The sequence below is a fragment of the Cnephaeus nilssonii genome (genome assembly GCF_951640355.1).
Source record: "Cnephaeus nilssonii genome assembly, chromosome: 12".
Lineage (NCBI taxonomy): Eukaryota > Metazoa > Chordata > Mammalia > Chiroptera > Vespertilionidae > Cnephaeus > Cnephaeus nilssonii.
The window spans coordinates 79,308,700-79,333,838 of record NC_137083.1 but is presented as its reverse complement, the minus strand read 5'-3'; the positions used below and the strand labels follow the sequence as shown (position 1 = coordinate 79,333,838).

The window sequence follows — 25,139 nt, the reverse complement described above, 5'->3', positions numbered from 1 at the left end:
AACAACAAGAAAGCCCACTGCATGAGAGAACATATTTGCCAATGATATCGACGATAAGGGTTTAATCTCCAACATTTACAGGGAACTCATGCAGCTTAACAAAAAGAAGATAAACAACCCAATCAAAAAATGAGCAACTGATTTAAATAGACACTTTTCGAAAGAAGACAGAAGGAAGGCCAAGAGACATATGAAAACATGCTCAAAGTCACTAATCATCAGAGAGATGCAAATCAAAACAACAATGCAGTACCATCTCACACCTGTCAGAATGGCTATCATCAACAAATCAACAAAGGACAAGTGCTGGTGAGGATGTGGAGAAAAAGGAACCCTCGTGCACTGTTGTTGGGAATGCAGACTGGTGCAGCCACTGTGGAGAACAGTATGGAGTTTCCTCAAAAAACTAAAAATGGAACTCCCATTTGACCCAGTGATCCCACTTCTAGGAATATATCCCAAGAAACTATAAACACGAATCAGAAAGGATATATGCACCCCTATGTTCATAGCAGCACAATTCACCATAGCTAAGATTTGGAAACAGCCTAAGTGCCCATCAGCAGATGAGTGGATTAAAAAACTGTGGTACATCTACACAATGGAATACTACGCTGCGGTAAAAAAGGAGTTCTTACCATTTGCAACAACATGGATGGAGATGGAGAGCATTATGCTAAGTGAAATAAGCCAGGCAGAGAAAGATAAATATCACATGATCTCACTCATTTGTGGAATATAATGAACAACACAAACTGATGAACAAAAATACATCCAGAGACAGAGAAACATCAATCAGAACGTCAAACCTCAGGGAAGGTAGGGGAGGGTGGGGGTTAGGGGGAGAGATCAACCAAAGGACTTATATGCATGCATATAAGCATAACCAATGGACACAGACAACAGGGGGGTGGGGGCATGAATGGAAGGTGGGGGGTAATGGGGGGATAAGGACACACATGTAATACCTTAATCAATAAAGAAATTTAAAAAAAGAAAAAGAAAGGGTCCACTGAAACCCCGTGTCCCCAAACAAACCCACGGATGGCTCGAGAAGCCACCACCGCTACTGAGCCCCGAAGCCGACTGGTGACCCTGCTGTCTCCCAGCCACACAGGCTCTCTCTCCCCCCACCTGCCGCGCTGCTGCCTGCCACAGGCCTCGCTCAGATCCCAGCCAAGGGCTCCCTCCTCGCCGAGGCCTTTCCAATCCACCTGCTTAGGCCAAGGTCATGCTCATGACACACGCTGGGCAGGCACTGTTTGTATGCTCCACGCGGGAGGGCGCTGCAGCTCTTTTGCACAAGTTATTACTGACATTGTGTTGAATGCGAGATTAAGTGGAACCACCACTGTGGACTAGAGTAAGCCGACGTCCTCCTGGGGATGAGCCCCTAGCGGAGCCTCGAGAGGAACATGGGGAGAAGCGGGCCTGGGGTGCCGCCAGGCGCGGGCTAGCACATCGCGTTCGTCCGCAGCAGCGCGCTCCATGCGCACCAGCCCCCCTTCTGACCAGCACCGGCTCAGGGACCGCGGACTGCTCCGCGGAGACGCTGTGGCCCTGGCACTGGGTTATCTGTCCCACCTCCAGGCAGGCAGCAAAGAGAAGCAGACGTTGACAGGATACTAACTTTCAGATGCAATGTGGACTGTTGTGGTGTCTCACCTGGAACTGGAACCTAATATACTGAGATTCTATCGCACACGAAACATTCATTCACTAAAATGAGAGATGCCTAGCAATGGGATTGTTAGTTAATACAAAAATATTTTTTATGATTGTCTTTTGAATGAAAAGTAGAGTTAGTTCATATAAACAAGGCATCCTAGTTGGCTTTGAAATACACGATAGGACTGTAATAAGCAAGGATCCAAGGGAAAAATTCTAGTTTCCTTACGAATGGACAGGAGTCACTGGCTGAAACACCCATGGGAAATGCAGACTCACACGAGAACATGACACGCTTCCTAAAGTCCTGCAGTGAGAAGCTCATTTAACTTTGTTTGAATACAGAGCTTTTTGTGCGTGTCAGTCCTCACCCAGGATATATACTAGTATTTTCCCGTTGATTTTTTAGAGAGTGGGCGGGAGGGAGGAGAAGAGGAAGAGACAGACAGAAACATCCATGTGAGAGACACTTCGGTTGGGTGCCTTCTGCATGTGAACCTGCACCCAGGTACATGCCCTTGACTGGGAATTGAACTCTCGACCCTTTGGTGCACAGGCCCACGCTCTAACCACTGAGACACACAGGCCAGGGCAAAACTTTTTTTTAGAAATACCCAGGGGTAGTTATATGGACACTACAGACAGACTCAGAAGTCCTGGGTTATCCGCCTTCCTCCAGAATCACAGACCCAGATGCTTCCCCGGAAACCCAGCCCCTTTTGCTGAAAATATCTGCGTTTTAGTTTAACAAGTTTGGAAGTTTGTCCGAACATTAACCCCACGTCTTCCTGCCGAATCCCAAGCCTTTTCTGCTCTATGTTTTCCTCCATAGGAACAGGACACTTGCTTGGACAGTCATTTGCATAACTGCTCAGGACTCGAAACCTAGGAGAGGTACTTCTTTTTTTAAAATATAATTTGTTTTTTAATCCTCATCTGAGGATACGTTTATTGATTTTTTTAGAGAGAGAGGACAGGAGAGAGAGAGGGAGAGAAACAATGATGTGAGAGAGAAACCTCAATCAGTTGCCTCCAGTACACGCCCTGAGCTGGGAATCGAACCTGAAACCTTTTCCTGTAGGATGATGCTCCAACCAACAGAGCCACCCGCCAGGGCACGAGTTCCCTCTTGATCCAGGTCACAGGGCCTCTATCTATTACACGGCACACGCTAGCAATACTTGAATCATTCTGTAGTTTCCACATCCACTCCAAATTGCTTCCATTCCCTCCGCTGAGAAACACTGAACGCAATCTCACTCCACGGGCCAGCGGTGGGCGCTGCCTCGTGAGGAGCTGCCTTCCTGCCCAGGTCTGCGTGTGAAGCGCGTGTTTACCGAATATTCCTTCCCCGCAGGCATCCGCTGCCATGAGACCGCACAGCCCGGAGTCACAGCAGACCCGGCCCCAGGAGCAGGCCAGGCTCTCCCCCAGGACTCGGGAGAACAAATACGGCTTCTAGGAGCGGATGCTCATCGCTGCAAGGTCCTTCATCCCGCCGTTGGGATGCTCCCAGTATGAGAAGGTGCTCCAGCGAGATGGCCTGCCCACTAGGTGGCTGTGTCCCCCGGGCGATCGAGAACAAGCCCATCGTCCCTCCCTGTGAGAGGCCTTCACAGAGCTGCTGAGGTGTTTGTTTTAAGTTCAGGTGTGGATGTCACATTTGGTAGTTTCCAAGGGTGATGAAAGGAGCTGAAACACTCCATCACCCACGCACGCCGGGTCTGTGTACTTGCAGCTCAGAGAGGTGAGGATAGGAGCTGTGTAGGATGCGGAATCCCAAGGCTCTCAAGTTCAGTAACTTCCCCCAGTCAACAAGACAAGATGACCAGTTGTCCCAAAGAATTTGGATGGAGGAAATGAACACTTTTATGGACCGGACCTTAAAAAAACAACAACCCAGAAGATGGAAAACTGAAGACAGAGAAAAGACCTACACCGAGAGGAATGAAATTGAAATCTCCAATAACGAATCTAGGTCTCAAATAGCTTTTAAAAGAAATTCTACAATTCCTAGAATTGGACTTGCGTCTCCACGCCAACCAATCCCCCAGGCTCCCGAAGGGGATGAAGTTAACAAGCCGGCCTACCCCGTGCCGGGACCATGCTCTCAGCCTCGCCCAGGGCTGTCGCCTGAGCCACAGCGCAGGGGCCTGTCTCCCGCACGGCGGGCTGCAGAGACGCTCATGAGAACGGCCTCAGAAGAACGTAAAAGGCAGTGGGACTCTGCACCTTACTCGCCAGGACACAAAGTTCCACAAGTGAACATTCCTAAAGTCGCAGATCTCTTCCACACTGAGCATCTGCCTCACGGATACAAAGAAAACTCACCTTCTGGCTCATTTAACATTAAAGAGCCCAAGTTAATTTAAAATCACGACCATGTTAAACGAAAAGAGAGAGGAAGGAAGAGCCAGTGTTAAGCTGCCACTAGTGCCTAGGGTGAGATTTTGTGGAAATTTCTGGTGACGTTTTATGGAGACTCATATATGAAGTGCTAGAAACAGGGATTTTATATAATAAAGTGACAGTTCAACTTTTCTCTGGAAGATTATGAAGACTGGGAGATAATGAGCATTTTATTTTAGTTAAGCAAGAAACTGCCGGTTGCTTTTGTTCTTAGGATAAAATTGATGATGTGATTGAGAAAATGTAAAAAAAAAGAATTGCACAGCGGGGTAAAATAAATCTGTATAAAATGCAACTTCTCACCATCGCTCCAAGAAAATTCTATAGAATAGCCCCTAACAGGAGTGGTTTTATTTTCTGTTGAGGAATTTTTATACCTTTTCTCTCTCCTAGGTGGCAGTGTGACATAAAGATTCCCCAGGACCCACTCGTTCAAAGATCACTGAGAATGAAGAGTAAAGGAAAAGCGCTTAGTAAGGTGTGAGACCAGGAGTCAGTTCTCTCACAGACAGGAAAACGGAGTACTCACGGGTTCCAGGTTGTAGGAGAAAAGTGCATATTCCTTATCGGGAGACACCTCGTATCTGACGGCTCGCAATGATTCCTAAAACGGAAAAGAACAAAGGCTGTGAAGAACCCCGTCAGGTGACTCAGCATCTGGGCGGGATGCTCTGCCGGCTGCTGCCGTTCTCAAAATTTGCTCACAAAACTAATATGCAGCTGGCTGGCTAACGTCGGCTAAAAATGGCTATAACCTTCCGTTCACTGCATAATAGTCATTGAATTGATGTTTTTACCCCATTTAACTTGTATTTTTTTCAGATTTCAACAAAACCATACTTATTGCATCGACTGAAACAAATCAATAGAAATAAACATAAAAACAAATAACCTTTTCCCAGAAGACTCCCAACCTTTCTCTCTCTTTAAACGCATCTTCCTTTGCTCATTCTCATACTTCAAAGTTTATGGCAGGCAGATCTGCCCCCCAAATCGAGTCCCATTCTGCACACCGTTCTGCACCTGCCCCTTCACCAGCACAGACCCTGGCCCACAGCCAGATAGGGCACTATGATGTTTTCCTTCGTGCTCTGCATACTGCACAGGTAATTTTCCATAAATAAATTCATCAACAGCGCTGCTCCCCTTCAATTTACCTCCCCGCCCCCACTTCTCTGCTGTGTTCACACTGACCCACAGAAAGAGCCCGCGGCTGTCAGCCTGGCGTGTACCACTGGACACGTGACCACACAGGAACATACAGACATCCACACACAGGCACATACAGACATCCAAGCACAGGCACATACAGATGTGTCACCCCAGCTGAACGGGACATCAATGCCATGTCTCCCTATAGTTTTCTTTCTCATGAAACAATAACTTTAGGGAATGACTTTGAAGCAACTGCCTGAGCTTGAATTAGTGACCTTTAAAGCTTGCATAATATTGTCTGGTGCTGGCTATATCTTCATTTTCCACCGAGTCTCTCCAGAAAATCCTTGTTTCCCTGGCAGTTATGCTCTATACAGTCTACAAAAATACTGAATTAGTGAATACTGTTCCTAAGGGTAGGTTCCGATGAGCCTCTGGTCATAATACTTTTGTCAACCAATCAGTACATAACCTTGTCTAATGCGTGTTTCTATGTAATGGCATCTATTGAATATATATTGTTGATTCATTGACATGAACTCGTGGTGAACAGCACAGTAATGCATGCTAAATGGAGCTCATCTCACACATGTGTTTTCCCTGTAAGGCACAGCACAGCCTTCTCACGCCTCGGAACACAGGGCAGCACTAAGCATTATTCCCGGGGGCCATTTTTAAACAGCGTCCTCACCAACAAAAACCCCACAAAAATGTGAAAAATGTGGCACTATGTAGACCACAAAAAGAGGAGTTTTTTATAGTACGACAGCTGAAACCAGAAGGCTACTCAAATTTGTTGTCACTCTGCACGTGCCTGAGAATGACTGCAGAAGTACCATGAGCATTCACGTGGGGCCACACACACATTCTAGCACCCAGAGGGATAGCACACTCACACACTGTCAGTAATGACACGTTCCCAGGCCGCGGTTGCTGTACACAGTCGCAGTAAAGATCCTCACCCACGCCTATTTACTGTGTGTGTGTATGCGTGTGCTTACTTTTTAATAGGATAGGCATGTAAGGGTAAGATTGTTGATATATTGTGTGGCCCATGAATCCTCTATGATTTTAAAGTTCTTTATTTTACCTTTAGTTTTTAAAAAGTTCTTTTTGATGCATATACAATTCTAGATTGACAGTTTAAAGATGCCACTCCACTGTATTCTGGATTGCAGTGCCTGGTGAAGAGTCTGCTGTCATTCTTATGTTTGCTTTTCCTTTGGCTGCCCTTAAAGTGTATTTTTCATTGTTTTTCAAAATTTGATAATATGCTTTGATGTTGTTGTTTTTTTTTCTGTCGTCATGGTTGGAGTTTGAATTCTTAGATCAAATTTGGTAAAAATCTAGTCATTATTTCTTCAAATGTTTGTTTTGTTTTATTTTTTTCTCTTCCCTTTCTGGAGCTTTAATAACAAGTATATTAGTATATTTTATATTGTCCACCAAGTCATCGAGGCTTGGGTCAAGTTTTTTTTTTTTTTTAAGTATTTTTTCCCTCTGTTTTTGTATTTTGGATAGTTTATACTGCTATTAATTGAAAGTGTTTTTTTCCTTCTGTGATATCTAATCTTGGCTTTTTAAAATGTTATATTTTATTGTTCATCTCTAAATATTTCACTTGGGTGTTTTATAGTCTTCAACTTCTTTTTTCTTTGTGCTCATGATTTCCTTTATGTGCTTAAGCACTTGGAACATATGTATGTTAGCAGTTTTAATGTATTTTTTTTGCTAATACCATTATTTTAGTTATTTGTGGGTTTATGTCTATTGACTGATTTTTATCTTCATTATGGATCACATTTTCCTGCTTTTTCATATGAGTTAAATATGTTTTTTTATTGATATTTAGAGAGAGAGGAAGGAAGAGGGATAGAGAGATAGAAGCATTGCTGAGAGAGAAACATCATTGATCAGCTGCCTCCTGCATGCCCCCTACTGGGGACTGAGCCGGAAACCTGGGCATGTGCCCTGACTGGGAATCAAACCAGGGACCTCTTAGTTCCTGTGTTGATGCTCAACCACTGAGCCACACCAGCTGGGCTCTTCATATGGATTTAAAACTACCAAAACAACTAATGCCAGATATTTTTAATTTTCTCTTTTTGAATCTTGGATTTTTTGTGTGTGTTCCTTCAAAGAATGTTGGCCTTTTTATGACAGGCAGTTAATTACTCGTGGATTAATTAGATTCTTTTGAAGTTTGTTTCTAAGATATTTTAAAGGCTGTTTATCAATAGCCATGATTTTAGAGCTAATTGAGCCTCACTCCTAAGGGGTGGCTCTTCTGCAGTCTCCACTTCATGTCTCATCGATCAGAGGAACGTCAACGGTTCTGGGGACTCCTGAGCCCTGGGCACACATTCTTCCTCTTAGAGGGTCCTGTCGTCGTCCTTCACTTGGAACTGTATTTTGTCCTGCCTGTGCGCGCGCTCTCTCTCTCTCTGCCCGATGCAAGAGTAGGCCTTCCTTCCCCGGCTTCCGGCACCGGATTCCTCTGGCACCTGGAATCCAGGCTTCCCTCCGGCCACTGGCAGGCACCTGGGACCCAGGCTTCCCTTGCAGCCCCGGCTTCGTCCAGAAGGATATCCAGTCTTATAATTATAAATCCTCCTATATAATAAAAGGCTAATATGCAAATAGACCGAACAGCAGGACAACTGAACAACCAGTCACTATGACGTGTGCTGACCACCAGGGGGTATACACAGAACATGCGGGCATCGGCCGTGGTGGGTTGGTAGAGCAGGTGAGTGGGGGTGCCAGACCAAGGCGGGTGCCAGTTGCTGTCATTGGGGTGAGCCTCTGGTGGTTACTAAAAATTCTTTGCTCCCCCGTGCTGCGGTCCCACTCAGTGCTTGCACCTGCTGCCGGCGCCGGCCCCACTCCCACCTGCTGCCAGCACCAGAGCCACTGCTTGCACCCGCTGCCAGTGCCCGGCGCTGGCCTCAATCGCTCTGCACCATCAGCAGGTGCAAGTGGCGGCTGCCAGCCTCGATCACCCCTCAGAGCTTCTCTACCTCCCCCTGCTCCTGAGGGGCAATCAGGGCCAGCAGCCGCCTCTTGCACCTGCTGCTGGTGACGGCCCTGCTCGCACCCGCAGCCGGCGCTGGAGCCGCCATTTGCACCCACTATCGGTGCCCAGAGCCAGTCCCGATTGCTCGGCACCATCAGGGGGTGCGAGCGGCGGCTGCCAGCCCCGAATTGCCCCTGAGGGCTTCTCGCTGCTCGCACCCGCTGACAGTGCTGGCTCCGCTCGCATCTGCTGCTAGTGCCGGCCCCAATTGCTCTGTGCTGTCAGCAGGTGCAAGTGGGGCCAAAGCTGTCAGCGCATGGGAGCAGCGGTGGTGGGAGCGAGGCTGCCAGCAGACAGGGGACCAGGAGCCACGGCGGGAGGGGCTGGGCGGGGGCACGGAGGGTGGACCAAGACCCGCCCCTGTGCCCACTGCAGCCTTGTGGCCCACAGTACTTTTCAAGGTGCATGAATTTGTGCACTGGGCCCACAGTATACATATATGTACATACACACTAGAGGTCCGGTGCACAGATTCATGCACCAGTGGGGTCCCTTGGACTGGCCTATGGGGATCAGGCTGGAACCGGCTCTCTGATCTCCCCAGAGGGGTCTCAGATTGCAAGAGGGCAGTTCTCAGGTGACACACCCAGGAATCAAGCTCCCTCCTCTCTGGTTCCGGGTGTGTCACCCGAGAACCACAGCTGCCAAGTGACTACAGCTCAGTAGCTCCTGCATTGAGCATCTGCCCCCTGGTGGTCAGTGCACATCATAGCTACTGGCCAGTTGGCCAGTCACTTAGGCTTTTATTTTATATATATAGACTACAGGCGCGGTGCACAAAGATTTGTGCACAGGAGGGGTCCCTCAGCCCAGCCTGTACCCTCTCACAGTCTGGGAGTCCTTAGGGGATGTGCTACTGATGGCTTAGGCCCACTCCCCAGGGAGCAGGCCTAAGCCGCAGTCTGGCCTTCCTCTGCGGGAGGCGACTGGACAGGCCAATCAGGGGATTGTGCCGGGCCCCCCCCCCCCCATCGCCTCTTCGCCATTCCCTCCCTCTGCCCACTGGCACGCACCTTGGCTAGCCTGGCACCGCCTGCTCGCTGGCCCCACCACCCACCGACTGATCATTCCACCGTTCAGTCAATTTGCATATTAGGCTTTTATTATATAGGATACATATCCAAAGTCTCACAGTATTCTCTAGTTAGCTTTCTCCTCTGTGTACTCTGTCGGGTAAATTGTAGCCATATTTTCTCCCTTAAAATAGGATATCTCCCCTTAACTCAGCAAGACTGACAGACTTGAGTCTTCCTCCTTGTGCTGAAGTTCAGCCATAACCTTCAAGCAGAAAGCTCGGGTGAGCACTGCCCTCCTTTAATTTCTTTTCCTTTTTTCAGGGATCACAGGTATGAACTGCTGGCTTTGCAACGTGTGAAAACTGTCCCCCCTTTATTTTGTCCCATTTTATAGTTGTGTATGTTAGAAAGATAATTATGATCATCTTATACTCTCATGACTGAAAATTCTCACATGTCAAAAGAGAATTTTAATTTGTTTTGTCACATCTGTATTCCTCGCACCCAACAGTGACTGGCACATAATAGAAGCCCCATAGATGTTTGCTGAATAAATGGATGAATATATCCTCAGTTGTTACAAGAGTGTCAATAATGGCATCAATTTAAAGATAACACCAACAGAAACCAGCAAAGAGTGCAACTTTCTACACGTAGAAATCACTGTAGGGCGCACTCCCTGATGGGGGCTCAGCTGCAAATGACCTGCGAGCCTGTGAGATGTCATTAGGCCCCAAGGAGCTGGTCAGGGCCGCTCTTCTGTAGCTGCATGACTTTGTAGAGACTGAGATAAAAATTCAAGTTCCTCAGTCTAATGATTCAAGAAAATCAAAGGGGGACATACAAGGGAGAAACAAAAACACTTCATTTAAATGTTAATTTAGTCATTTAAATATGTAACTAAATTGAGTAGATCAGTCACTAAAACAATACAGACATAAATGAGAGAAAACCTCACATAAGAATAACAGCAGGAGGCTTTAGAAAAAATGTACGCTTTCCCTCCCAAGTGCTCCTATGAACTGTTTACAGCTCTTACATATTCCTCACTGGAGGAAGTCTAATCTCCCTGAAACACAAGGCTGAATTTTTTTAAAAACGTAATTAAAATGATTGAATAAATGGCACTGAAACAGTCATTATGGAAGTCACCACGTGGAGCAATAGTATTCAAAATTTCACCACCCACCAAGATGAACTCTTTTCATAGCTCAGTGTTCACTTTGCAGCCTTTTCAATACACATAGATGAAATTTACAGTTGCTAATTAAAGTGTATAACATTGCATTCTTCTGTGTTTATCCTATCTAATAAAAGAGTAATATGCAAATGGACTGTACCTCCACTACACCCACAGGCCACGCCCACCAGCCAATCAGGAGTGAGTATGCAAATTAACCCAACCAAGATGGCTGCAGCCACAGAGCGAGCAGGAGGCTTGGGTTTCCCCGGCAATGGAGGAAGCAAAGCTTCCTGCACACCCTGGCTGAACCTGGCCTCCACTCAAGGCTACAAAGTTTCAATTATATAAGATAAATAAATACCAGATATCAGGGCCTCCACTTGGGTCACCGGGGGGCGTGGCTGGCCTGCAAACCACCACAGGCCCCTCGCTCAGGCTACCCCACACCCCAAGGGAACCCCCACCCTGATCTGGGACACCCTTCAGGGCAAACCAGCTTGCCCCCACCCGTGCACCAGGCCTCTATCTTATCTAATAAAAGAATAATATGCAAATTGACCATCACTCCAACACACAAGATGGCTGCCCCCAGGTGGACACAAGATGGCCCCCACAAGATGGCCAGCATGGGAGGACAGTTGGGAGGGACCAGGCCTGCAAGGGTGGGCAGTTGGGGGCAATCAAGCCTGCAGGGGAGGGCAGTTAGGGGTGACCAGGCTGGCAGAGGAGGGAAGTTGGGGGCGACTGGGCCTGTAGGAAAGGGCAGTTGTGGGGGACCCAGGCCTGCAGGGGAGAGCAGTTGGGGGGTGACCAGGCCTGCAGGGGAGGGCAGTTAGGGGCAATCAGGGTGGCAGGGGAGCAGTTAGGCATCAACCAGGCTGGCAGGGGAGTGGTTAGGGGGTGATCAGGCTGGTAGGGAGAAGCGGTTAGGGGCAATCAGGAGGGCAGGCAGGTGAGCAGTTGGGATCCAGCAGTCCTGGATTGTGAGAGGGATGTCTGACTGCCTGTTTAGGCCCAATCCTACTGGGATCGGGCCTAAACGGGCAGTCGGACATCCCTTGAGGGGTCCCAGATTGGAGAGGGTGCAGGCTGGGCTGAGGCACACACCCCCGTGCACGAATTTCATGCACCGGGCCTTTAGTTTAATATAACATCATAACTAAACTATTTTTTCATTTTACTATACAGCCTTCATAACTATTATTTTAATGGTTACATTACATTTCATCTATTTTTATTTATTTTATACTCTAAATTATTTTTAGATTATTTACTAATTAAAAAATCCCCTGGGATGAGTCAAAATGTATAAATATTCCTCTTCATCTTGAATGATTTCCCAGCTGCTTTCTGAACACCTGGAACAATTTAAGTGTTATAAGGAGTGACTCTTCCAGGCTTACCCCTTCTTGTCACCCCTGGGGCTACCAAGAAAAGGGATGTAGGTATGAAGGACACACACAGGCCAGCCAGTGGGTTAGTCTGAGCAGGTCTGTCAGGTCGACACCCATTAAGGGGAGGTCATCTTGGTTTCCTCATCTGAGGAAAGGAGGGTTTGAGTGACATCATCTTCAGAGACTATCCGGCTTCAAATACCTAAATCTCAAGCAAACTCAGCACCCATCCTTCTGAGAAGTCTCACTCTATTATGTGTTAGAAGAATGGAGAGATGGTGCCAAGTGTCCATAGGAATACAGCCCAGGAGACACGATGCAGCTCAGGAAGATGTAGCAGGCCTGCTCTAAACGCGCTTTCCGAAAATGAAAGAGAGAGAAAGAAAGGAGGACAGAGAGACAGGCAGAATAAGAGAAAGGAAGGAAGGAGGGAAGGAAGGAGGAGGAAGGAGGGAAGGAAGAAAGGAAGGAAGGGAAAGAGGGAAGGAAGGGAGGAGGGAAGGAAGGAGGAGGGCGGGAAGGAAGGAAGAAGAAGGGAAGGAAGGAGGAGGAAGGAGGGAAGGAAGGAAACAGGTAGGCGGGAAGAGCTCAGTGTCCCACTCGATAGGGAACAGCCTCGTGAGCTTTCTCAGGAGCCAGGAGCCGCTGCCCTGCAGCCAAAGACCCCGGAGCCTGAGCTGCGTGGACAGCACCCCGTTTCCCAGGGAAAGCCATGGGTGCACAATGTAACAGAGACCTTTCTAACCTGTTAACTTGTTGACAAGAGTCTTGCAGGAGCGTAAGAATAAAATACATTGTTTGACATTTAAATTATTTTTTAAATGAAAGTAAAATTTCATGTCCTGGAATGTCTGCGGGATCAGATATGTAACTCAAGTGACAGTTCCTTTAAGTCGGACTGTTCTCCTGTTGGTAGAAATCCGAGGCTGCCCTGCCCTACGGACCAGCTTGGAAGACCTGCCCGCTCTGGAAGCAGTCTGGCCCCAACTTCTGTGGGGCAGGAGCCAAAGTCCAGGGTGGGACTCCCCTCCTGCACTGACTCTCACCTCTGGGCCTCCCTGCTTAGCCCCCTGCGCCTCCTGCCTGCGCCCTGAGCGGCCCAGGCCACACCCTGGAGCCACACGTGACTTACATCCCCTCCGTCCCCACAGGGCTCCGAGGTGCCCAGAGCGTGCACGCCTGGCCTGGCAATGCCCTCTGGGAAGGAGGGCCCCAGTGCTAATCCGCCCATAACGGCCAATTATCCATCACCATCAATCATCGCCAAAGCTTCCAGCTGGACTGGCGCAGCGTTTGCGTTCATTTGCCTCCCTCGTTGGTCCTTCCCGGGACAGAGCATCGCGGAGGCAGCGGAAGGCAGGAGGCGGGGACCCACTAGCGTGACCCCGCGTGGGGCGTCCGTTCTCAGTGCCGGGCATAGGGCGGGCACAGGCCCGCGAGCAGGAGGACTTTAGATCCCGCTGGTCACGGCTGCCCCCTTCCATTCCCGCTAGTTCCAGGCCGGGGACGGAGCTGCCGGAGAAGGACCGCTCAGCTCTTCTCAGGCCGCGCTCATCCTGAAACACTCCAGGCTTCTGGGTCTGAAAGAGGAGATGGCCTTCTGGTGACCATCAGAAAGGCGGAGGCCAGGACAGGAGATCCGCGCTCAGCACCCTGGGGCCATCCTCGCGTCCCCGCCGGGACCCTGCGCCAGGCCTCGCGCCCCGCTCTCGCTCAGGCTTGCTCCTGGACAGCAGAGGAGACGGCACCCCGCTGCACCCGCAGCACCCGCAGCACCCGCAGCACCCTCAGCCCCCTCAGCCCCCCGCTGCACCCGCAGCCCCCCGCTGCACCCGCAGCACCCCCCCCCCCGCTGCACCCACAGCACCCCCCGCTGCACCCACAGCACCCCCCGCTGCACCCGCAGCCCCCCGCTGCCCCCCGCTGCACCCGCAGCCCCCCGCTGCACCCGCAGCCCCCCCCGCTGCACCCGCAGCCCCCCCGCTGCACCCGCAGCCCCCCCCGCTGCACCCGCAGCCCCCCCGCTGCACCCGCAGCCCCCCCGCTGCACCCGCAGCCCCCCCCCCGCTGCACCCGCAGCCCCCCGCTGCACCCGCTGCACCCCGTCCCGGGCCCAGCGCAGCTGAAGGGCTGCCAGGCCCAGCGGAACTCCCACGCAGTCTCCGTCCTAGATCGGGGCGCTCCCCCAAGCGAGGTTCCCTTTCTCCTCCAGCACTGTTGCCAGGAGCAGCAGGTGCAGCTTCGAGACAAGAAGGAGCCCGGCGTGACTGTGGACGGGACGGTCAGGCTGTCCGCGTTGTAACGTGAGCAAAGGACGTTTTAAGAGGAGAAGGCCGCCTTGTGGGGAGCGAGCCTGCCCATCGGGAGCGGAGGCGGCCTTTCCCTGCCCTTTCCCCGTGTGGTCTCTGACGTTGTTGCCTCCTTTCTTGGCTAAAACAACTTCAGCGGAAACATACGACGTGTCACAAGCTATTGATCTGAGAACAGAAGGCAGTTCATAGGCTCGTATTTCATCGCTAAGTGCAGCTGCCGCGCAGCGCCGGGTTTCACTAAACTGACATCCACGCAGGAAATATCGACAAGGTGGTGACATTAAAATGCACTTACCCTCAGCCATGGTCTGATCCTCCCCTCCTCTGGATTCCTATCAGAAATCATTCCTGCAGCTGCAGGACTTCTGAGCGGGTTGAGTCAGGTTTTCGTAGGGGAGTAATTGGGCCCAAGGCGATTTTTAAAAGGAAAAACCCGGCACATGAATTCTTTCTGCGTCTCACTGTGCAGAACGGGATCTAATTCTGTGAAGCTCTTGCATCACGGTGTAGCCTTGAAGGCCTCCCTTACACCAGCAAACTGCCTACTTAAAGGGCAGGATGTGTTCCACACTAAACCTCAATACATTGTTTATTTATTCATTTTTTACCCTCACCTGAGGATATGTGTGTTTTTTAATTGATTTGAAAGAGAGAGAGAGAGAGAGAGAGAGAGAGAGAGAGAGAGAGAGAGAGGGAGGGAGAGATTGGTCGGTTGCCTGCTGTACGTGCCCTGACGGAGAATGGAAGCCGCCACCCCTGGTGCACAGGACTATGCTCCAACAAACTGAGCCACCCAGCCAAGGCTTAATACACTTTTATTTTTAAAGAAAAAACTATCATTACACCAAAGGGAAATGAAAGGTTTTTAAACAGCAAGTAAAGTGTTCTTGAGGAGAACAAGAAGGGTGAGTAGCATTTGGATGGATCCGTGAGGGGGAGGAACTCAAGCCGAGCCGTCCTTTCTTGTCCCCGGGACAGAGGCTCTGGGGACCTGCCGGATCCTCACCCAGTCACCGGAGCTGTGCGACTCTGACCAGCTCAGCCGGACTGTGGGCTCAGGACCCTTAAAACCAGGGAGCTGGCTAACTTTTTACTACGGACTCCTGGGATCCCAGATTACAGAATTCTAGGATTTCTGCTTCTCATTTACACCAGAGGCATGCTATGATCACTCTGATTTGGCATGTGGTTTAATTTATTCCTCCAATTTCCCCAAAGTACTGGACAAGAATACGATCAATTCCCTATACTTGGAGATGTGGCCCTTTGAATAACGAGAATGAATATCTAGTAAAAAGGAAATTAATTCTCTTTACATTGATATTGGGTACATAACTTCAGTCAGTGTTTCTAACAAATATCTTTAACAGTGCAGAAACTCTGCATCTTCATGCCATTTAAATCCCTGGGAAGACAGGTGTTCCCAGATTACAGAGCAGAGACATGCACATGGACTGAGTACTTGTGAGCAGGGGCACTCACATGGACTGAGTACTCATGATCTTTGGCACTCATGGGGACCAGGTACTTGTGATCTGTGGCACTCACAGGGAATGAGTACCTGTGAGCTGTGGCACTCACGGGGACTGAGTACATGTGAGCAGGGGCACTCATGTGGACGAGGTACTTGTGAGCAGGGGCACTCACATGGACCAAGTACCTATGAGCAGTGGCACTCACGGGGACTGAGTACTTGTGAGCTGTGGCACTCACGGGGACTGAGTACTTGTGAGCTGAGGCACTCACGGGGACTGAGTACTTGTGAGCAGGGGCACTCACATGGACCGAGTACCTATGAGCAGTGGCACTCACGGGGACTGAGTACTTGTGAGCTGTGGCACTCACGGGGACTGAGTACTTGTGAGCTGAGGCACTCACGGGGACTGAGTACTTGTGAGCAGGGGCACTCACATGGACCGAGTACCTATGAGCAGGGGCACTCACGGGGACTGAGTACTTGTGAGCAGTGGCACTGACATGGACCAGGTACTTGTGAGCAGGGGCACTCATGTGGACCAGATATTTGTGAGCATGGGCACTCACATGGACCGAGTACTTGTGATCTGTGGCACTCACAGGGAATGAGTACCTGTGAGCAGTGGCACTCACAGGACTGAGTACTTGGGAGCAGTGGCACTCATGGGGACTGAGTACTTGTGAGCAGGGGCACTCATGGGGACTGAGTACTTGTGAGCAGTGGCACACATGGGGACTGAGTACTTGTGAGCAGGGGCACTCACGGGACTGAGTACTTGTGAGCAGTGGCACTCATGGGGACTGAGTACTTGTGAGCAGGGGCACTCATGGGGACTGAGTACTTGTGAGCAGTGGCACACATGGGGACTGAGTACTTGTGAGCAGGGGCACTCACGGGACTGAGTACTTGTGAGCAGGGGCACTCATGGGGACTGAGTACTTGTGAGCTGTGGCACTCACGGGGACTGAGTACTTGTGAGCTGAGGCACTCACGGGGACTGAGTACTTGTGAGCAGGGGCACTCACATGGACCGAGTACCTATGAGCAGTGGCACTCACGGGGACTGAGTACTTGTGAGCTGTGGCACTCACGGGGACTGAGTACTTGTGAGCTGAGGCACTCACGGGGACTGAGTACTTGTGAGCAGGGGCACTCACATGGACCGAGTACCTATGAGCAGTGGCACTCACGGGGACTGAGTACTTGTGAGCTGTGGCACTCACGGGGACTGAGTACTTGTGAGCTGAGGCACTCACGGGGACTGAGTACTTGTGAGCAGGGGCACTCACGGGACTGAGTACTTGTGAGCAGTGGCACTCATGGGGACTGAGTACATGTGAGCTGTGGCACTCATGGGGACTGAGTACTTGTGAGCTGAGGCACTCACGGGGACTGAGTACTTGTGAGCAGGGGCACTCACATGGACCGAGTACCTATGAGCAGGGGCACTCACGGGGACTGAGTACTTGTGAGCAGTGGCACTGACATGGACCAGGTACTTGTGAGCAGGGGCACTCATGTGGACCAGATATTTGTGAGCATGGGCACTCACATGGACCGAGTACTTGTGATCTGTGGCACTCACAGGGAATGAGTACCTGTGAGCAGTGGCACTCACAGGACTGAGTACTTGGGAGCAGTGGCACTCATGGGGACTGAGTACTTGTGAGCAGGGGCACTCATGGGGACTGAGTACTTGTGAGCAGTGGCACACATGGGGACTGAGTACTTGTGAGCAGGGGCACTCACGGGACTGAGTACTTGTGAGCAGTGGCACTCATGGGGACTGAGTACTTGTGAGCAGGGGCACTCATGGGGACTGAGTACTTGTGAGCAGTGGCACACATGGGGACTGAGTACTTGTGAGCAGGGGCACTCACGGGACTGAGTACTTGTGAGCAGTGGCACTCATGGGGACTGAGTACTTGTGAGCTGTGGCACTCACGGGGACTGAGTACTTGTGAGCTGAGGCACTCACGGGGACTGAGTACTTGTGAGCAGGGGCACTCACATGGACCGAGTACCTATGAGCAGTGGCACTCACGGGGACTGAGTACTTGTGAGCTGTGGCACTCACTTGTGAGCAGTGGCACTCATGGGGACTGAGTACTTGTGAGCTGTGGCACTCACGGGGACTGAGTACTTGTGAGCTGAGGCACTCACGGGGACTGAGTACTTGTGAGCAGGGGCACTCACATGGACCGAGTACCTATGAGCAGTGGCACTCACGGGGACTGAGTACTTGTGAGCTGTGGCACTCACGGGACTGAGTACTTGTGAGCAGGGGCACTCACGGGGACTGAGTACCTGTGAGCAGGGGCACTCATGGGGACTGAGTACTTGTGAGCAGGGGCACTCACGGGACTGAGTACTTGTGAGCAGTGGCACTCACGGGACTGAGTACTTGTGAGCTGAGGCACTCACGGGGACTGAGTACCTGTGAGCAGGGGCACTCACGGGGACTGAGTACTTGTGAGCTGTGGCACTCACTGGGACTGAGTACTTGTGAGCAGGGGCACTCACGGGGACTGAGTACTTGTGAGCAGGGGCACTCACGGGACTGAGTACTTGTGAGCAGTGGCACTCACGGGACTGAGTACTTGTGAGCAGGGGCACTCAAGGGGACTGAGTACCTGTGAGCAGGGGCACTCACGGGGACTGAGTACTTGTGAGCAGTGGCACTCACGGGACTGAGTACTTGTGAGCAGTGGCACTCACGGGACTGAGTACTTGTGAGCTGTGGCACTCACTGGGACTGAGTACTTGTGAGCAGGGGCACTCACGGGGACTGAGTACCTGTGAGCAGGGGTACTCACGGGGACTGAGTACTTGTGAGCAGGGGCACTCACGGGACTGAGTACTTGGGAGCAGGGGCACTCACGGGGACTGAGTATTTGTGAGCAGTGGCATTAACGGGTACTGAGTACTTGTGATCTGTGGCACTCACGGGGACTGAGTACTTGTGAGCGGGGCACTCACGGGGACTGAGTACCTGTGAGCAGGGGCACTCATATGGACCAGATATTTGTGAGCATGGGAACTCACATGGACCAAGTACTTGTGATCTGTGGCACTCACATGGACTGAGTACTTGTGAGCAGGGGCACTCATGGGGACTGAGTACCTGTGAGCAGGGGTACTCATGTGGACCAGATATTTGTGAGCATGGGAACTCACATGGACCAAGTACTTGTGATCTGTGGCACTCACGGGGACTGAGTACTTGTGAGCAGGGGCACTCACGGGGACTGAGTACCTGTGAGCAGGGGCACTCACGGGGACTGAGTATTTGTGAGCTGTGGCACTCACGGGGACTGAGTACCTGTGAGCAGGGGCACTCACGGGACTGAGTACTTGTGAGCAGGGGCACTCACGGGGACTGAGTACCTGTGAGCAGGGGCACTCACGGGGACTGAGTACTTGTGAGCAGGGGCACTCACGGGGACTGAGTACTTGTGAGCTGTGGCACTCACTGGGACTGAGTACTTGTGAGCAGGGGCACTCACGGGGACTGAGTACTTGTGAGCAGGGGCACTCACGGGACTGAGTACTTGTGAGCAGTGGCACTCACGGGACTGAGTACTTGTGAGCTGTGGCACTCACTGGGACTGAGTACTTGTGAGCAGGGGCACTCACGGGGACTGAGTACCTGTGAGCAGGGGTACTCATGTGGACCAGATATTTGTGAGCATGGGAACTCACATGGACCAAGTACTTGTGATCTGTGGCACTCACGGGGACTGAGTACTTGTGAGCAGGGGCACTCACGGGGACTGAGTACTTGTGAGCAGGGGCACTCACGGGGACTGAGTACTTGTGAGCAGGGGCACTCACGGGGACTGAGTACTTGGGAGCAGGGGCACTCACGGGGACTGAGTATTTGTGAGCAGTGGCATTAATGGGTACTGAGTACTTGTGAGCAGGGGCACTCACGGGGACTGAGTACTTGTGAGCAGGGGCACTCACCGGGACTGAGTACTTGTGAGCAGGGGCACTCTCGGGGACTGAGTATTTGTGAGCCGTGGCACTCACGGGGACTGAGTACTTGTGAGCTGTGGCACTCACGGGGACTGAGTATTTGTGAGCTGTGGCACTCACGGGGACTGAATACTTGTGAGCAGGGGCACTCACGGGGACTGAGTATTTGTGAGCCGTGGCACTCACGGGGACTGAGTACTTGTGAGCTGTGGCACTCACGGGGACTGAGTATTTGTGAGCTGTGGCACTCATGGGGACTGAGTACTTGTGAGCTGTGGCACTCACGGGGACTGAGTACTTGTGAGCAGGGGCACTCACGGGGACTGAGTACTTGTGAGCAGGGGCACTCACGGGGACTGAGTACTTGTGAGCAGGGGCACTCATGGGGACTGAGTACTTGTGATCTGTGGCACTCACGGGGACTGAGTACTTGTGAGCAGTGGCACTCATGGGGAGTGAGTACTTGTGAGCAGGGGCACTCACGGGGACTGAGTACTTGTTTGAAAGCACAAACATGACTTCCTGCCATTTGAGCAAGTACAGCAGGGCTCCGTGAATGTTCCCTGTGCAGGCGTTATCAGAGAAAGTGGGGGTCCTTTCCCCACTGGGTGCAGCTCGGGGTGGAGCTCTTAGGCTATTCTGAGAAAATGAATTTTGAGGCTCGCATGGGAGAATGAGTGATTTTTATTTGTGTGGAACTACATCCTGTATTTCTAAAGTCCCCTTTCCCTGAGTCCAGTCATAGACGTGCAGCTGGGATGCAGTAGAGCTAAAAGCAAAGCCAGTTTTCCTTCCCATGGTGGAGCCAGGTCCAGTTCAGCATCAGGCCAGTTACAGTCCATCCGTCAGTGTGTGTGGGGTCCCCAGGGCGTGGGCCGTGAGGGTAACGCAGGAGAGCTTGCCCCGAGCATCAAGAATCCCAAAAGTACAATAGAGTGAATTCCTTTGTTCAGGGGATTAGATGCCCCAAATCTTAGTCCACTTGCAGTGGCCACGCCCATTTTGGCCAGTGACCTCTGTTCCCAGGTGTGATTGACAGGCGAGTAAGTATTGCAGGGAACACGCCTATTCTGTCCAGCCCTCCCTTTGCCCCTTTCCTGTTATTCATAACTGGGTTAATTACAGCAGTGTCATTAGTAGAGGTTAGTTTTTTCCCTTTTATTTTATTGTTATTCTTCCACTACCATTTATCCTCAGTATACCCTCTTCTACCTCTAACCCACTCCCCAAGATTAGTTTGTTTTTTAAGATGAGATTGAGCAAGTCCTCCTGAACTATTTCCTATGCATGATCACAACCCTGTATAATAAAACCCTAATATGCAAATAGACTGGACGGCAGAATAACTCGTCACTATGATGCGCTCTGACCACCAGGGGGCAAATGCTCAACTGCTCCCTGGTGGTTAGTGTGCCCCCACAGGGGGAGCACCACTCAGCCAGAAGCCGGGCACACGGCTGGCGAGTGCAGCAGCGGTGGCGGGAGCCTCTCCCACTTCTGCGGCTGCAGGGGAACGGGCCTAAGCCAGCAGTCGGACATCCCCTGAGGGTGCCCCAGACTGCAAGAGGGTGCAGGCTGGGCTGAGGGACACCCCTCCCCCCCAAGTGTACAAATGTCGTGCACTGGGCCTCTAGTTGTCCTGTAAATGCGGAAAGCCTTGGGGACTTGATTTTTCAATTACATATGATCTGCAGCACTGGTTTTCAACACCTGCAGAGAAATGTCCTGAACACTGGGAGAAACCGGGCTTTTATCTTATTAAATTAGTATGGTTTCAATTTCATGTTATCTATCCTTGCTCAGCCTGGAGTATTACAAGTTCATTGCTTCTGCTTGGCTATACTGAAAGTTGAAACTCAAAGTCATTTTCTGCTTTATTGACTTGCAGGAGCACACGGAAATTATCTTGGTCAATGAGGAGAGTACTTACAATTTTTTTGCCTTCTATCAACACTGTAGACAGATTAGTTTCAACATTCCGCAGTATCACATTTCCTTTCTGTTCTCTGTAGATGAATTCTTTATCTGCAAGAGAGGAAATTAAAAAAGAAGCATGAGACATGAAGGAGCTCACCCAGCCTTTGACGGACACGGTGTGCAATGAATGGACTGCTTCTGAACGGATGTATCCTGCATGTCACCAAAGCTCCTCTTAACATAACCTCCTGTGAAGCCCGTCTCTGAATCTTATCTCCTCGTCTACACACTGACATTTAAAACACAATGTACACTCACAACATTTTTGGAATATTCTAGAACTTTTTTGGAGAGGACACACAACGTGAGCACAGACAGCAGATTAAAGAACCTGCTACCATAAGGGATGGAAGATAATTGGCACTAAAAGGACCAATTTCTTACATCTGAAATTTTGGGGTGAAATCTGTATGTGTGCACACGCAATACCTCCATCCAAATTGTTTTCATTTTACTATTCCTTCAGGAATTGACTGTTCCTCAGAGGTCTTTGACTATCTACACTGTATCCTCAGTGACACTGATACTTTGTATCATCAATCACCCACTTAGAAAACTAATAAAATGGGGTACACTGAACAGTGTGTACATAGAGGCATATTTGCAGACATGCTGGTGTGTGCGCCTGTGTGTATGTATACTGTGACTGAAAGGGAACTTTGATAGGCTTGGTGGTGAGAGGCAGCACGTAAAATAGGAAAAAGAAAAAAAATTACTGTCTTTCTGGGGGAAGGTGGTAACTTTGAGCCAGTGTGATGGTAAGGGCATCTCACACAACAATGAACACCACTGTGCAGACGGGATGGATTCCAGGGGTAGTGCCTGTTCTATTCTCTCCATTCTACTTTACAGAATTGCATTCTTTCCCTTTTTACTCCTTTCTTCTACTTGCCCGGACTTTCATTTTCTCTCTTTTTCTAGTTTGTTGAGGTGGAAGCTTAGCTCTTTGGTTTCATCTTCCATCTTTTCTAATAAAACCATTAAAGCCAAAAGTTTCCTCTGTGGATGGTGTTAGCCACGTCACAAATTTTAATGTGCTTAATGGCATCACTGTGTGGTTTAAATTATCCTAATGTCCCCTGTAATGTCTTGTCTGCTTGGCCCAATGGCTATTTAGAAACATGCTGTTTAATTTCCAAGATGTAAAGTTCTCTGGCCTGGGGGAGGCATAGGACAGGAGTTGGCTGAAGGCACCTGGCCTGCCTTGACTTTTCCAAACAAGTCTGAGCCCCCAGGTGTGTTCTTAGGCATGTCCTTGCTTAAAGGACACTGCAGACGCGTGTGTCTTCGCAAGGATGCTTGCCCTGCTGGTAGTATCTAATAGTTAATTTTAGTTCTGTTCTTACAATAAAAGCCTAAGGAGGCATGTGAATGGGGCTGCTTGGTCCCTGTGGCCAAGCAGCCCCTTAGCCTCTCTTTCACAGAAACGTGTGTCAGAGGAATCATTCATCCATCGCTCAGGGGCTGCTGCTCAGTCCCGGCAAGCGGTGCCCCATGTGAGGACCGAGGAACCAACGAAACGCAGCAGAACCCTCAAAAACGAAAAGTGGGAAAATGGAAGTGACTGCGCAGGAAGTCATTGGAGCCGCCTGGGATTTCCAAGTTTGAGGGAATTGTTTCTCAGCTTAGGAACTCACTATCTCTGCTATGCTTCTTAAGAATGTGAGTATGGCCCTAACTGGTTTGGCTCAGTGGATAGAGCATCGGCCTGTGGACTCAAGGGTCCCAGGTTCGATTCCAGTCAAGGGCATGTACCTTGGTTGCGGGTACATCCTCAGTAGGGGGTATGCAAGAGGCAGCTGATCGATGTTTCTCTCTCATCGATGTTTCTAACTCTCTATCCCTCTCCCTTCCTCTCTGTAAAAAATCAATAAAATATATTAAAAAATAAAGAATGTGAGTATGTTTTCTATTAGAAAAATAAGCCTATTTCTGAAAGTAAGGGAAAAAAGGCTTTTCTTGTATTTACCAAGGAAGCAAAGGTTTTATACATGTTATCAAAATAATTATGTTATATTAATCAGGAAGTTGATTACTTTAAATGAATAGATTGCTTAATACTGTTTAATAATAATAATAATATATAATCTTTTAGTTTAATGTATTTGACTACCTTCCCAGGGTTTGAATTTTAAGAAACTTTTCCTTGACCTAGAATTGGCTTCAGGTCATTCCAATGGGCCCTGGAATGCCTCAAGGATTTGTTTTCTCTCCTTATGAAGGAAAATTTTATGCTTAAGGTATATGGGAAGCTCTATCAAATAAGGAAATGATAATTATATTCTATTTATATATGCATATTAAATAGATTCTGATATGCTTTCATTTATAACTAATTGTTACAAGTTATAATATTGTGGAATATTGTGTTTTGCAGAAAGGCAAGATTCCATGTCATTTGCATTATAATCAAATCAATAACTGTGTCATTTTAAATTTCTTGTCATTTGGAGACATTTAAAAAAATGTTACATCTTCTGAGGGATCCATAGAAAGGACTGATTTATTTTACGCTATGTATCTCTGAGAATAAACTTTCAGATCATCCCCTTGAATTGGATAAAAATTATTAGAGCTCTGTAGAGTATCTGGATTTATAGAAATACTGGCAAGAAAAATCAGGAGAAAAGAATTTGATTATAGGACTAATGAACTAAAAATAATTATAGTTTTAGTAATTATCATTCTCATGGCAATGTGTTTGTTTGCATGAATCCAATAAGAATCTGATTTCTTCATAACAGGACATAAGTCAGTTTCCAATTGTGGTTTCATTAACCAAAACTTGGCTGGAATGTCATGTCTGAGAGAGACATGCCAGGACTCTGGATGTCACTGGAAAGCTCTAAGGAATGAAGAGTGACTTTGAAGCCGATAAGCCCCTTAGATAAACAGCCTGAACCCCTGGCTTGGTCACATGGTTAATGGTGGTCTTTCCAGGTGAGGAACGAAGGTTGCTTTCCTGGGAGATGGCATGAAAGAAACCTCAAGACACCTGTAGGGACCTCAACTTGAGGAATGCACCCCAATTCTGTAGGTATTGCAGGCGAAGCCGGATGGCAACTGTGTAGCTTGGCTTCTTGGCCTTGGGAGTAAACTTTCTCATGAAATTCCAGAAAAGCACATTTTTAAAAAATAGCCCATGTAATCAACTGTTATTCTTGTTGTGTTCACACAAACAATCAGGCCAAATTATAACTAGACTTAATACAGAAAGTAAATCGGTCTTTAATAAAAATGAGGGTATTTTAGGGAGAAAAATAGTTTCAACAGGAAATTATTAGAAACTGTTCTAACTTTTGCCCAATAATACTAAATTTTATAACACAGTTTGTCTCCACCAGACTACAAGCCCTACTTGCACCTAGGGAATACCACCTCAAAGCACCATTGCCACCTCCTTCTGTGTCCAGGCCTCATTGTCCCTCTGACAGAGAATAAGGATCTCTCGGCTCTGAGAGAAACCTCCAACCCTCATCAGCACAAAGCAGCTA

The 25,139-nt window shown here is 49.4% G+C and overlaps 1 protein-coding gene across 5 annotated transcripts in view; it reads right to left on the bottom strand.

Annotated features, from left to right (window-relative positions):
- The window catches only part of DPP6 (dipeptidyl peptidase like 6), a gene marked incomplete at its 5' end in the record, with an annotated part of 648,278 nt that overhangs the window by 156,466 nt on the left and 466,673 nt on the right, over positions 1-25,139 (bottom strand). For all 5 annotated transcript variants that reach the window (XM_079786477.1, XM_079786476.1, XM_079786475.1 and 2 more), the window contains 2 exons: positions 4,607-4,681; positions 21,599-21,693. In XM_079786477.1, coding sequence (XP_079642603.1) covers positions 4,607-4,681; positions 21,599-21,693 — 170 coding nt within the window. The remainder of the gene's footprint in view (positions 1-4,606; positions 4,682-21,598; positions 21,694-25,139) is intronic.